The sequence below is a fragment of the Aotus nancymaae genome, unplaced genomic scaffold (genome assembly GCF_030222135.1).
Source record: "Aotus nancymaae isolate 86718 unplaced genomic scaffold, 86718_ANA_hifiasm-v0.15.2.pri h1tg000077l, whole genome shotgun sequence".
In the NCBI taxonomy this organism is placed as follows: Eukaryota; Metazoa; Chordata; class Mammalia; order Primates; family Aotidae; genus Aotus; species Aotus nancymaae.
The window spans coordinates 13825769-13839961 of record NW_026988492.1 but is presented as its reverse complement, the minus strand read 5'-3'; the positions used below and the strand labels follow the sequence as shown (position 1 = coordinate 13839961).

The following is a 14193-nucleotide window of genomic DNA, read 5'->3' as shown; positions in this document are numbered from 1 at the left end:
TGCAAATTACAATCTGCTTAAGCATCTGATCACTCAGTTACTAAATAATTTGAGATTGAAGGAAAAAAAACCTGCTTTCAAGCCCAAGTAGAGATCAAGTAGGGGAATTTTTGTAGATTGAATTTGAAATGTAAAAATAAAAGCTCAAACGTCAAAACTTTCTTCTAAGGATTCTCAAATAGGATTGTGATGGAATGAATTTAAGGGCAGACTCTCACAGACAGTGTTCATATTCCTGCTCCATTCTGTGCATGAATTCATCTAAAAATGTAGAATAGAAAACTATTTTGAGTATCTAAAGTAAAATTACTCCTATGAAATTATGTCATGTTTCTATGGGCCAGGCACACTTTAAGTGTTTTACTCACAGCAACTCATTTAACCTTCACAGCAACCCTGAGAAGTAGATACTGTTGCTCTCATCCCCATTTTACAGATAAGGAAACAAAAATAGAGAAATGAAGCAATTTGTCCAAGGTCACTCTGCCAGCAATCAAGAAAACCAGGCGCTTAACCCAGGTAGGGCCCTGCTGCAGGGTACATTTTCTTAATCACTAGACCAAACCATACTGCTTCTCCAGAATTTGCTTTCTCCCCTGTGCAACTGATAAGGAGTCTTTGTTCCCAAAAAAGGGTGAAGTTGTAAGAGGCCAGGTAGCTATACTGGAAATCTAAAGTGACGCCCATATCCCCTGCCTCCTCAACAAGCATTACTGGGAATATGTAGAGCTTAGAGTCACAGCCCTTTCATGAGAGTGTCACCCAGACGTGTCCCTAATCGCTTACACATCAGTAGCCTCCTGAGTTATAAAGTTGCTTTATAAATGAAAGTCCCTTATTAACTGTAAGACAATTACTTTGAGGCACAATTGCATTTGAGCATCTCTCATGCCTGCCTCTCCCAGGGAGCAGCTGTGTCTGCCTCATTTTCAGTCCCACAGCCAGAGTCCATTCAGGTACTCATCACCTTATGTACCACTGCCACAGCCCAGCTGGCCTCCGGGATGTTCACCACTTGTGAGCCAGTGTCACCACATTAACCTTCCCCAAGTATTTTCTTCACAATCAATCTTTGCTCAAAATCTTCAGTGATGACTTCTTTCTTCCCTGAGAGACTACAGTTAACATGGCAAAAAGTAGTTGTGATGTTTACTTTCTGGAATTCAACCCTAAAATGCTTCCCATGATTGCGTTCTGAAATCGCTTTCTCTTTTTACCATTATTTTTTCATAGAACACATTATTCTGGGAAGGGGGCGATGGGATGTTATTATTTAAAGGGTATAGAGTTTCACTTTTACAGGATGGAAAGAGTCCTGGAGATGGATGGTGGTGAGGGTAGCACATTATAAATGCATTTAACGCCACTGAACTGCACACTTAAAAATGGTTCAGATAGTCAATTTTATGTTATATATATTTTATCATGATTTTAAAAATGGGGAAAATTGTATATATAAACACATTATTCCTATTCTGTTCTCTAAGCAATGGCTTATAGTTGAAGTCAATACACATTGACCTATCCATCATCACACGGTATCTAAACTCCTCCCAAATTCCGGGTTATGTGCGCAACGATATCCTCTTGTTCAGAGCCTCTGCCATCAGATTTCTGTCCCCTGGTATGTTCATTTCCAACCCCTATTTGGGGCTTTCCTCTTGAGCAGAGCTTACTTCTCCCTTTAAATACAAATTAGCTAAAATGTACCTCCTACACGTGAACTTTCTAACGACGTGTCTTTCTCCTCCACACTAACACGACACAGCGTGTGATGGGTGTAAGTGGGTGTACAATACATTTTGCTTTCACTTTGCTGGTATTTCCCTTTCTACTAATAAATTTGAGCATCTTTTCACCTGTTGATGGGCCATTTATGTTTGCTCTTCTGTGAACTATCTATTCACTTCACTTACCCTTCTTCCACTGGGCTGGTGATCTTTTCCATTCATGGTAAAACAAAATTGGACCCAAATCTTAAACTATATATAAAAACAAATTCCTTTTAAATAACTTTTATATATTACAGATATCACAGATTTTATATTTAAAATATTAAAATATTCTCATCCAATGCATTACAAGTATTTTTCTGAATATCTGAAGACCACTGCTCTTTTTTTATATTTTAAAAAACTATTCTCAGATACATCCTTCTCTGTATAAACTCTGAATTATTTAATTTATTCAAGTTTTTCAGTTCATTTAAATTTTTTAAACCCTTTTTTGGATTCTAATTGGAATTGTATAAAGTTTTTAACATTAACTTTGAAATAATAAACATTTTCATGATATTTAGTATCAAGGCTCTTTCACCAGCAGAATAGTATGTCTTTTCATTTGAGATTTGTTTTATGTACTTCAATCAGATTTTAAACTTTCATCATTTACAACTCTCCACTTTGAAATGTAATTCAAGTAAGATTTCTGCAACTTGAGTAATGAGTATTTTCAAAGTCAGAACTACTAAAAATGTGTAAAAAATACTGTTTGTTAACATTATTGTTGACTCTGCAAATGTTACCTTTTTCATTAAGAGAGTTGTTCATTTTTATATAGTCAATATGCCTACCTATTATAGCTTCTGGATTTCTGGCCTTGTTTAAGAACAACTTTGTTATCCCTATGTGGTATATAGAGTCTCCTGGATTTTCCTTTAAGATTTTTAAATTATTTTATTGTTTGCATTCACATTTTTAGTCCACCTGGAATTCATTTTTATATATGGTTTAAGATTTGGGTCCAATTTTGCTCTTCCCATGATGGAAGGTGCCTTATGTCAGCACCATTTATTAGCTAATCCAACTCCTCCCCACTGACTTGAATGGACACTTTTATAATATATTACATTCTTATACATACTGGAATCTATTTCAGGACTCCCTATTCTATCCTACTGATTATTTAATCTCTCACTACACCAATCCCATATTGATTTAATTTCAGTGGTTTTTCTATTAACTTATAGTAACTCATAACTTCAGTTCCCCTTCACTGGTCTTCATTTTCATACTTTTAAAGGCTATTCACTGGTATTTTCTTTCCACACACTCTTTAAGATCATTTTATCCATAATTTTTTTTAAAAACCTGTTGGATTCTAATAGAAGTGGCATGACATTTATATGATAGTTCTGAAAGAACTTACACTTTTATCTATTGAGACTTTCGGCCCAAACCATAAAATGCCTTTATACTTTTTCAGGTCTTATTTTATGTTCTTCAACAAGATTTCAAAGTTTTCTTCATTTTCATCTCCACTTTTAAATTTTGTGACTAAACAAAAGCATTTGAAAATTGGGAAACATTAATATTTTTATTACTAAATTAACTGTGTGTGTGTGTGTGTGTGTGTGTGTGTGTGTGTGTGTGTGTATGAAGATTAAAACACAATTATTTAGTATGATTATTGATGACTTCTGGAAATCCAGGGAAATGTGACCACATGGCTAAACTCATTGAAAAATGTTCAGATTTATGCCTAGAGAAAAGAAAACTTTGTTTTATGCTTAAAATTAGACATAATTTTTTCCCTTACTGAAATTCATAATTATTGCAAGCACATCTGAAATAGGTTCAGAAACATTATCTCTGTTTATCCTTGCAATTAAAGATATTATCTAAAATAAAATATTTTCCTGCGCTGCTAGAAACAAAATCTCTGAATAAAGTCATTGTGGAATCATCACTAGAGCCTTACTTGACTAGAAAGTTTAGAAGCTTCTACGGCATGTTCAAAATCTGGTCTTCCAATTACAGCAGGCTCTTTATTCATCATTCCTTGTCCTTTCTTGTATTCTGCCTAAAATGAATAAATACGACAATGTTACATATTTCTACCCTCAAATGATGAATTACATTGACATTAGCCAAAATAAAATAGAATAGACCTCATTCCATTAAAAAATATTCCTTACAACATATCAAACACTAAAATGTTGACTGCTAAAGCAGTCATTGATTTTATCCCATGCTTACATAAACTCGGCTTTTTGCAGTAAAATAATTACTAATTTTGAGGGTAACTATTCAGTCATCATCATCTTTGTAATTATGTATAAATACTAAAACAAGGTATTAGGGAAATTTTCTGGGGAACTGAGATCCTGTACTCTCCATATAGGTAGCTCTTATCATTTCATTTATTCTCTGTTCTGGCTGTATTTGATTGACATGCAGTTGAATATGGTAATGACTGATTTTTAGCCCATGTTATTAAAATTTTTGGTTCAAGTTAAATTATCATTTGTAACCAGGGTTTTCAGTATGTTTAAGTAAAGCGGTATTAACTAAAGTGGGCTCCTTAGAGAAGATAAGAAACAGTTATCCCACGTGTGAAGCAGACAAAGGTAAGTGTTGGTGAAAGAGAACCTACACAATTAACAGCAGCAATATGGAAACAAGGCCAAAAAAAGTCTTTGGAGCAGGGTGAAGGGAGAGATTATATGAAACCACATGACTGATAACCTTGACTTTCAGGCTGAGACATTGGAATGTCAACTTATACCTAAATAGTATTTATTTCTCTGAAAGTATGATTACACTAGCCACAGCCAATTTGAGTTTGGCCTGTTTCGGCATATACCCAAATAATTAGCATAATAAAATGAATAATTTGGGAGGGAGGAATTGAGATTTACTCTTTTATATTGATTAGTCATACTAATTAAATTAACCATCCAACCACTGAAGCTATGCTTTGCCTCCTACAAAAGTAAGAAATTATTTCTGTTCAAGGTTAAGAAAGAGAAATTACATTGCTTATGATCTTAGAGATCTGGGTTGCCATCTTGATGTCTGGTCGGTCAAGCTCTGCATTGTACGTGTGGGTGTCTTGCACGTCTTTCCTGTAAGAAATCTGATCAGAGACAGTTTTGGTTAAAAAATAAATACATTAGTAATTTCACATAGCTACTAGCCTTAGTGTCCACAACATTATTTATTCTCATCATAATAGCTTAGAGAGCCTACTGACCTTAAGTTGATTTTTTTGTGCATCTATTTGTATAGGTATATTAATTCTTTATACTATACCTATATCTCACTGATATTACCATATTTGGGCCAGGCGGTGGCTCACATCTGTAATCCCAGCACTTTGGGAGCCTGCAGTGGACAGATCGCCTGAGGTCAGGAGTTCAAGACCAGCCTGGCCAACATGGCAAAACCCCATCTCTACTAAAAATACAAAAATTATCTGGGCATGGTGGTAGGCACCTGTAATCCTAGCTACTCAAGAGGCTGAGGCAGGAGAATTGCTTGAACCCAGGAGGCAGAGGTGGTTGCAGTGAGCCAAGATAGCACCACTGCACTCCAGCCTGGGCAACAGAGTGGGAGTTTGTCTCAAAAAAAAAAAAAAAAAACAACTTGAACTGAATTTATGCTACCTAAAAAATAAGACTAAGATCAAGACACAAATCCAATCTGAAAGAGTTTTTATATTTACCACTTTATGAGCATGTCTTTGTATCTAAGTGTATACATTTATATTCACAAGCAGAATATCCTCATCAAGAACTTCAACCTGCCCATCACAAAGTCTCAAGCCCCACCAGATGGAAAATAAGCCCAAGCACAAGAATATTGCAAATTACTTCCTTGGGGATGGTGGGTCTCCAGCACTTCCCCTTTCAGCTACACTCTTCTCTCCCTTCAAATGCTGTTCTCTTCAAAGGCCCATGCCTAGGAGATCTAAGGTACTGACAGGTTTATCACCCAATAAATATCATTGCAATGCCTTGAACCTCCCAAAATAAAAACAATTACACTGAGGAACATTCTTCTCAATGTGTGTTAGACACAAAGCCAAAGTACAGTAAGTAAAGATTTAAAAAGAAAAAGACATAAATTTTCCCAAATGTAGTTAAAATCACATTCATCATTTAGATTAATTTGACTGACAAATGGAAAGAGAGACAATTGAATTGGCATAATGTCTGATGGTCAATGTTTCACTGGTGAGCCCATTTCTCTATTTTTTGAGATTCGTCTTGAGCTGAAGCAATATTTGCCAGATGTGGTTCTTTTCACAATATCCCCAGGGACTAGCTGGCAATTAAAGTATATTCTATTAAGGTTACAATGCAAAGTGTACAGTCATGGACATTCTTAAAACCCACCTTCATTTTTTCAGAGCATAGGAAGTTAGATCACAAAAATGCATCACTGGACATCTGTACAAAATTCACAATTAATTACATTGTGTACAAATATTTCTAATGTCACCTGCAACCTTTCTGCAATAGCATCATTTAGGGGTACTTATTAAAGATTTAGATTCCTGAGGTCCACAATCCTCTGTAACAGAATTTTGATAGGTGGTGCCCAAAAGTCTGATTTTAATGAATTCCCTAGTTGACTGCTATAAACCAGCATTCTGGGTAATATGAATATATCTTGTTAGTTTCCTTTCAACCTAGCAGAATTAAAAAGTTCACCCTTTCTTATTCTATTTAAAAATAAGATCAATTGTAAGAAGTGACAATGCATTAATACTTCAACAGGTCCTCTGTGCATTATGTTATTTTATTTCAATGAAACATTTATATACACTTCTATTTACTCTTTTATGAGCTTACATTTGCTTCACCACCAAGACTATTTTTTAAACTACATTTATAATCATGAATCTGACAAGTGAACACAGCAGAAACACAGTTAGTATAATTTTAAAAGGAACATCTGTTTTCTTCCATATTTATATTTTCAGAAGTTTTACGTTAACAAGTCATTTCAGGTAGGTTTTATGCATACAGGTAGTAAAAGAAACATAAAAATAAGCTGGAATCTGACTTATTTTGTTGGGTGGATTTTAAATCTTTAGGGATTTTTTAAACAGGCCAATTCCATTGGCTTCCAAAAGCAACACACTCATCCACAAATGTTGGTAAATCAATCTCATCCTAGGCTAAGTTAAATACAAGCTGTGTAAACAAAAACCGGCTCTCAGGTGAAAACAAACCCAAATTATTACCCACCTACAAGACTGTTTCTAAGTTACTACATTCATATGAAAACCACAGGGGGGAAATGTCTTTTTGTTTAGAAAAGAATGAGAATAAAAATGGAAACCCTTACTTTTTGAATAGAACCGCAACCTTTCAGAAATCTAAGCTTTACATGGGTTACCTAATTATATGCTGTTCAGCCTAATGACTGCATGAAGAGAGGTGAACGGCACAAAGGCGGCAGGAGCAGGACTTTGAATAGGGCCCCATCATCCATGTAAATTGCAAATTAGAGACTGGCATATGTGACTCAAAACAAATATTAAGATTGACATGAACTGCAAATTCCAACAAGAGGACACCACCGAGCCACACAGAAAAAAGCTTCCGTGCCTGATCACTCGTCAGATCTTCCAGAATATCACTTCTTGGGACTATTCCATAGGAAAGGGTGTTTACGTTGGGGGACATTCAAGGGTGGCACACTCCTGATGTCACTTTCTGCAAGGGTGTCTGAATATATATGGAACGGCAACATGGCTTCCTGCACAGATGCCTCATTGTCCTATACCTAACCCATTGCTAGTGTCAGAGGCATCTGAACCAGACCAACTCCATCGTGAGTAGGGAATGGGTAAAATGAGGCGGAAACCTACTGGGCTGCATTCCCAGATGGTTAAGGCATTTTAAGTCACAGGATGAGATAGAAGGTTGGCAAAAGATACAGGTCACAAAGACCTTGCTGATAAAACAGCTTGCAGTAAAGAAGCTGCCCCAAATCCACCAAAACCAAGATGGTGAGGAGAGTGACCTCTGGTGGTCCTCACTGCTGCACTCCCACCAGCGCCACGACAGTTTACAAATGCCATGACAACATCAGGCCTTTACCCTATCTGGTCTAAAAAGGGGAGGCATGAATAATCCACCCCTTGTTTAGCATATAATGAAGAAATAACCATAACAGTGAGCAACCAGCAGCCTTCAGGGCTGCTCTATCTATGGAGTAGCCGGTCTTTTATTCCTTTACTTTCCTAGCAAACTTGCTTTCACTTTACTCTATGGACTCGCCCTGAATTCTTTCTTGCATGAAATCCAAGAACCAATTCCTGGGGTCTGGATCAGGACCGATTTCCTGTAACACTAGGTTTGAGGGAAGCTCATCTGACATTTCTCAATACGTATTTACCCCAGTTCACCATCCGTCAGAACTCAGGAAGAATAAAAAAGTAACACAGCAGAAGAGAGGCTGGGAGGTCAAAGTGTGTATATACATATATGTTTTCTTCCATTCCTTAATAAATTCATACCCTAGATGCTAACCACATCGGAACAGTGGATTGGCCTTCACTCTTCAGTCTTCTCATGACAATGTGGTGCTCTATTAATTTGGTTTTGCATAAGGACAGAGAAAAGATGAAATCGTCAACTCAGGAGAGATGTGAACTTGAGGGTCAGTAATTGATTTTACATTATTTTCCTTAACGTCTTATTCTCTAGTCTGTCCTCAGAGCATAGCAGAGAACAAACAAGGAGAAGGAAGAACAGGAGGAGAAGAGAGGAGGAAAAAATGAGGAAAAAGAAAGATTAAAGAAGAAGGAAGAAGGAAAGAGGAGGGGAGGAAGACGAGGAGGAGGGGACGAAAATAAAATAACAGTCTCCATTTTAGACCATTATGTACCATATTAAGGACTTAACATTCACTGACTCATACATTTTTCCAATATGTGACTGTATGAAAATTTTCAAGCAATCATAATATCTGTTAAATTTTCATTTCCTTACTACTCATCTATTTCATTTATTTTCATTAGAATAATTTTAGTAAATTCCACAAAGGAAATAACTAATTTTAGTGGGCATTGCACCGATTCTATAAAATGCCTTAAAGAAAAATGATATCTCAACAAAATGTCAGTCTTTCCCTAGGAGAAGGTGGTATATTCCTCCATTTCTTTAAATCTTTTACTATACCTTTCAATGAAGTTTCATCATTTTATCATATATGTCTGGCACTGGGCAAGAAATTATCATATGATTACTATTTTTATACATTTATCTTGTACCCATGATGAACCACTTTTGCCTTTTAATAGTGTATAACAGTATAGAGTCTTATCTGAAAATAGTGATTCTTGTTTCTTCCATAGAAACACTTAGAATTATTACCTTAGGTGCTTAATCTCTTCCTCTTGGCTTCTTTTCACTGAATTTATTTCTTTATTCTTTCCCATGTATCTAAGTCATTCTCCTATCTAATCCCTTTGTAGTAGACATGCGTTAAATTTTTTTGTCTGTTTTTTTTTTTTTCATTTGGAAATGGCTCCCTCATCACTCCATGTGATCAGTGGGGCTCTCAAATTCAGCCTGCCTTCCTGTTGACTTAGGTTGTCCAGTCAGATACCTTAACCATTTGGAAACGATGATTAATGAACTTGGACAGACAAGTAACCCAAGCAAGGCCAGAGTTATTTGAATGATCTGAGGCTGGAGGAGAAAGAGCTGCTCTTCTTTTCTCTGCAATCAGCTGCTATGAGGATGATTAAAGTTTGGAAACACCAGCTGTCACCTTGAATCCACATAGAAAGCACCTGTCTGAAAGTGTTATAAACAGCCCAGAGCCCAGAGACGCAGAGAGAGGAAGAGTCCTGGTAACACTGTGAAGCCTCTAGTCCACTTATGCCTTAAGATAGCCTGGATTTGCCAATTACATACACAATAAAATCTCATGTTTCACTTGCACTAACTTGAGATAGATTTGCATCACTAAATCTAGAGTGTTCTAACACAGACTCCATTTCACTTTTTTCTTTTTCATTTTTGGACATGGGGTCTTGCTCTGTCGCCCAGGCTGAAGTGCAACAGCACAACCTTTGCTCACTGCAACCTCCACCTCCCAGTTCAAGCAACACTCCTGCCTCAGCCTCCTGTGTAGCTGGGATTACAGGTGCTTGCCATCACGCCCAACTAGTTTTTGTATTTTTATTAGAGACGAGGTTTGCCATGTTGGCCAGGCTGGTTGCAAACTCCTGACCTCAAGTGATCTACCCACCTTGGCCTCCCCAAGTACTGGGATTACAGGCGTGAGCCACCGTGCTCGGCCTCACATTTTGCTACAGTGCCAAATATGTTCTTTGTTGTTTCCAATGAAGATCTGAATTCTATCAAAATCTCTCTGAATTTCTTTACTGTCTCACCATATTTTCACCATAAGCTCATATTTTTATCTTATTTTATTGTCTTTTAATCTCAGCTTGTTCTCTCCTTATAATCCTTCCACTTCTGTTTCATAAGAGCCATGTCTTTCACGTGTTCCCTATGCTTGTGCAGAGTGTCCAAGGTATCAGGCAATCCTTTTCCTCATCAATTCATTAAATCCTCACTCCATCCCTGCTGTGTCTTGACTCAACTGGGCTGCATCAACACTCCATTCTAAGGCTGGAACTACATCCTCCAGAATTCCTTTCCTTAAATAGCTCTGGGTTAGACATGGCCAATAAGAGGAACGCATATGAGATTTTGAAAGTCGAAGTGAAATAGACACCTTTATTCTGCAGTGCTGGGAAGACACGTGTGCAGTCAGAGGATTCACAGGGGCCTACCAGCAAGCTTTTTATATTCAGGCAACAGTGACTTGAGACTCCGTGGTAGGAGTTAATAAACCAGAGCAAAGCAAAACCTCCACAGACTCTCCTTGAGGTTACAGTCAAGTACCTGGAGATGAGAAGATTGAGACAGCTCAGAAATGGCAGCCTTGCAGGAGTGACAGCCAGACAGCCAGCTGCCCATGGGGACCAAGGGCTGCACGAGCAGGCATACCTAAAAGAAAAGAAACCCAGCTGACCCAGAACCCTTTGCTACTCTGTGGAAGGTTAAACTGATTCTTGGTGAGAAGAAACTAGACAGGATATATAACCTTTTAAGTTTGTGGAACAGAGGCAAGTCATGTAACAGTATATACTGATAATCTTTAAGCAGCGGTTCAAACCATCTCGAGAAAACCTTTGTCTTTAGCATAAACTCTCACATTGCAGAAGCCCTGCAGGTATCATCAAATAGGCATGTGGACTGCTAATTCCATCTCAAGTGATGCTTATCTTTGGGCATGCTGTATGTAAAATCCTACTAAATAAATTGTAAATATTATTTTTCTGTAACAGAATAAAAGTCTTTTAAATATAAGTAAACGTAGGTTCTGATACTATTCACAAGACAGAAAAAGTTTTCAATCTTCCAAAAGGAGTAAAATAAGGAATTATGGCCAGAATGGTTTGTCATTTAAGATTTCTGTCACTCACAAGAACAGAAAATCAAACACCACATGTTCTCACGCATAGGTGGGTGTTGAACGATGAGAACACATGGACACAGGGAGGGGAGCATCACACACTGGGGCCTGTCAGGGGGAAACAGGGGAGGGACAGCGGAGGGTGCAGAGTTGGGGAGAGACAGCATGGGGAGAAATGCCAGATATAGGTGATGGGGAGGAAGGCAGCAAATCACACTGCCATGTGTGTACCTATGCAACAATCTTGCATGTTCTTCACATGTACCCCAAAACCTAAAATGCAATAAAAAAGTTTTCTAATAGTTAAAAAGCAGAGAGAGCTAGAAAGGAAAATTAGGAAAGGGGAGGAAACAATAATAAAAAGAAAAGAGAAGAATAAAAAAAAAAGATTGTTGTCACTGTTTCTAAATCATTCTATAGTTGATAAAAGTTGTCATATTCATGATTTAATTTTATCACCACCACAATCTTGTACAGAAGGCACAATAAGTATTACTGACTATTCTGTCTTAGAGATAAATAAAATACTAATATATCTAATTTTAATGCTAAATACTAAAGCACCATTATTGTTAAGTCTCATCGGGGAACCACATAGAACCACAGTTGTTTTTCCTGTATCATTTTACTGATTTATCTTTACTCTTTCTCACTTCCTGATGGAATAGAAATTGTCTACTGATAAGTTTTTATTAATTTTAAGAAAGTACATATATCATTCTTGAAAAGAACACTAAGTCTTTTATTTCCCACACTGAATACTTCTTTCTAATACACATTGAATTGATTACCAATATGGTGTTTTGGAAAAGTTTACCACTCCAATTTCATCACAAGTCTGTATAGATCACTTAAGTTTTGTATAGATACAAAACTTAAAATAGAGTTTAAAATGTGTTTGACTTATTTCAGAACTACTGGACTTCATGTCTCTGATAAGATTGATGAGAATTAACAATTTAACTAGGATTTTCATTATAAGCCCATCTTTAGGGGAAAGTCACAGGATAGAATATCTCCAATTTCTCTAATTACATTAGAAAAATTTGGCAGAGGTATGTCCCTCAAGATACAAAGAGATTTCAGTTGGCTGTTTTTAATCATTTTCTGATTATACTATTACTAAGATAGGTTCAGGAACCTTTGGGATATGCCCTTCCGACCTAAACATTTCCTAATATAAATTTCAGGTTGATTTGGCCTTTTATAAATTGAACTTCCTTTAATTGTTTCAAATTAACTATGATATCACCCTAAACTCCCAAATCACCCTTTGAAAACTGAAGGAGAACCAAACAGAATCAACAATGCCTGCCAGCGACCTTTAAGGTGGAGGCTCTGCTGTGAAGCCCTTTATGCGTATTGTTTCATTTAGTAACTTGTGAGAATCTGCTGAGGTAGATATTGTTGTTCCATTTTACGATGAGAAAATTGAGATGTAGAGACATTAAGTATCTTCTCCAGGGTCATCCAAGCAACGTGTGGCCAAGAAGCATTTTAGCCAATGTCTGACTCCAAATTCCTTTTCTAGTATACGCTACTGATACAGGAGTAAGAAGAAACAATTTAGGCAGATAGTGAGGGTAAAGAAGTCCTTGGTAAGATTTTCCTTTCAATGAAAAGCAGCCCCAAAGTCATTTTCTTTCCTAACAAAGAGCAGCCTGTAAAATCGAGCTGCAGACATACACAAGTGAGCTGGAAGCTTGCAGGCATGAATGTTGGCAGTTGTGCCAATAGGAAAAGGCTACCTGGGAGTAGCCATGTTCAAAATGGTGGCTCCATCTTCCCTTTTTCTTTCCAACCATGTGTACAGTAGGGAGCAGACAACATGGAAACCTCCAGGCAAATACCCTATTTGCATAAAATGATTAGGGTGGGGCAACCAGCTTCCCTGCAGGCTATGTAAACGTCATACCTGGTCCAACCAATCTGTGGGCCCTATGTAAATCAGACACCTGATCCTCAAGCCTGTCTATAAAATCCAGTGCACTCTGCCACAAGGCACAAGTCCCATTTGGGTGCACCTCTCTCTCGCAAGGGAGCTGTTCTCCTTTCTCTTTCTTTTGCCTAGTAAACCTCCACTCCTAAACTCACTCCTTGTGTGTGTTCATGTCCTTTTCTTGACATAAGACAATGAAACTCAGGTATAACCCCAGACAGTGATGCTGCTTCATTACAGTGGAGGATATTCTAAGAAATATATTTCTTTTGCTGTTTGGAGATCATTTAATTGTGGGGTGGCATAAAAGACTACTGCCTCCAGGATACTCTTCCCCTGGGAACTCCATTACTCAGAGGTGGGAATTTATCTGGACAGTCACATGAGTCCTCTCCCTCACTTTGTTCTGCTTACTCACATTTCTAAAGGCACAAGACAGATAAAACTTGGTTCTCTAAATAAAATCTGACTTGATTTTAGTGGAAACATAAAAAAGGCAAAGATGTTGACTTCCATGGTTTTTAGGTGAATCAGATCCACATATGATGACACGCTTTTATTTTAAATTAAATGAAGTCATTCATAGCTGTAGTGCAAAGTGACAGTCCACATTATGAAAGGATAATTCTACTAGTAAATTCTCTGCAATGAGTTTCATTGGGCTAAACTTTCACAGAGACAGATTTATAGGAGACTGTCTTTTGTTAAGCTTCCATAGATCCACCCATTGAACCAGGAGATGCACTTACTAGTTTTCCTTGTGGCTTTCAAGACCTATGTTTAAATTTCATATTGTAGGGACAACAAATGTATTATTCAAAGTGGCTTGACTCCAGAGGAATATCAACCACTTCACAGGTAGAATACAAATATCATTCCCACTTTAAATCTGAGTAAATAGTCTTAAACACTTTCTAAATCCTATTATATGTACAAACTTTGCATGCAAAGGTTGAGTCGAGTCGGCAGAGGAGTATAAGTAAACACAGTTTTCTCCCATAAGTACACAGTATTGAATGAAGG

General features: G+C 37.2%; 1 protein-coding gene across 15 annotated transcripts in view; it reads right to left on the bottom strand.

Annotated features, from left to right (window-relative positions):
• The window catches only part of NEBL (nebulette), a 371607-nt gene that overhangs the window by 80954 nt on the left and 276460 nt on the right, over positions 1 to 14193 (bottom strand). For 12 of the 15 annotated variants that reach the window (XR_010339481.1, XM_021666830.2, XM_064368376.1 and 9 more), the window contains 3 exons: positions 10658 to 10762; positions 4756 to 4857; positions 3700 to 3801 (listed from right to left, as the gene is read on the bottom strand). The exons of 2 other annotated variants lie outside the window; for them this stretch is intronic. Coding sequence is in view for 12 of the 13 variants with exons in the window: in XM_021666830.2 (XP_021522505.1) it covers positions 3700 to 3801; positions 4756 to 4857; positions 10658 to 10762 (309 nt within the window). In the remaining variant the exon portion in view is untranslated. The remainder of the gene's footprint in view (positions 1 to 3699; positions 3802 to 4755; positions 4858 to 10657; positions 10763 to 14193) is intronic. One more of the 15 variants, XM_021666744.2, reaches the window with a different exon arrangement.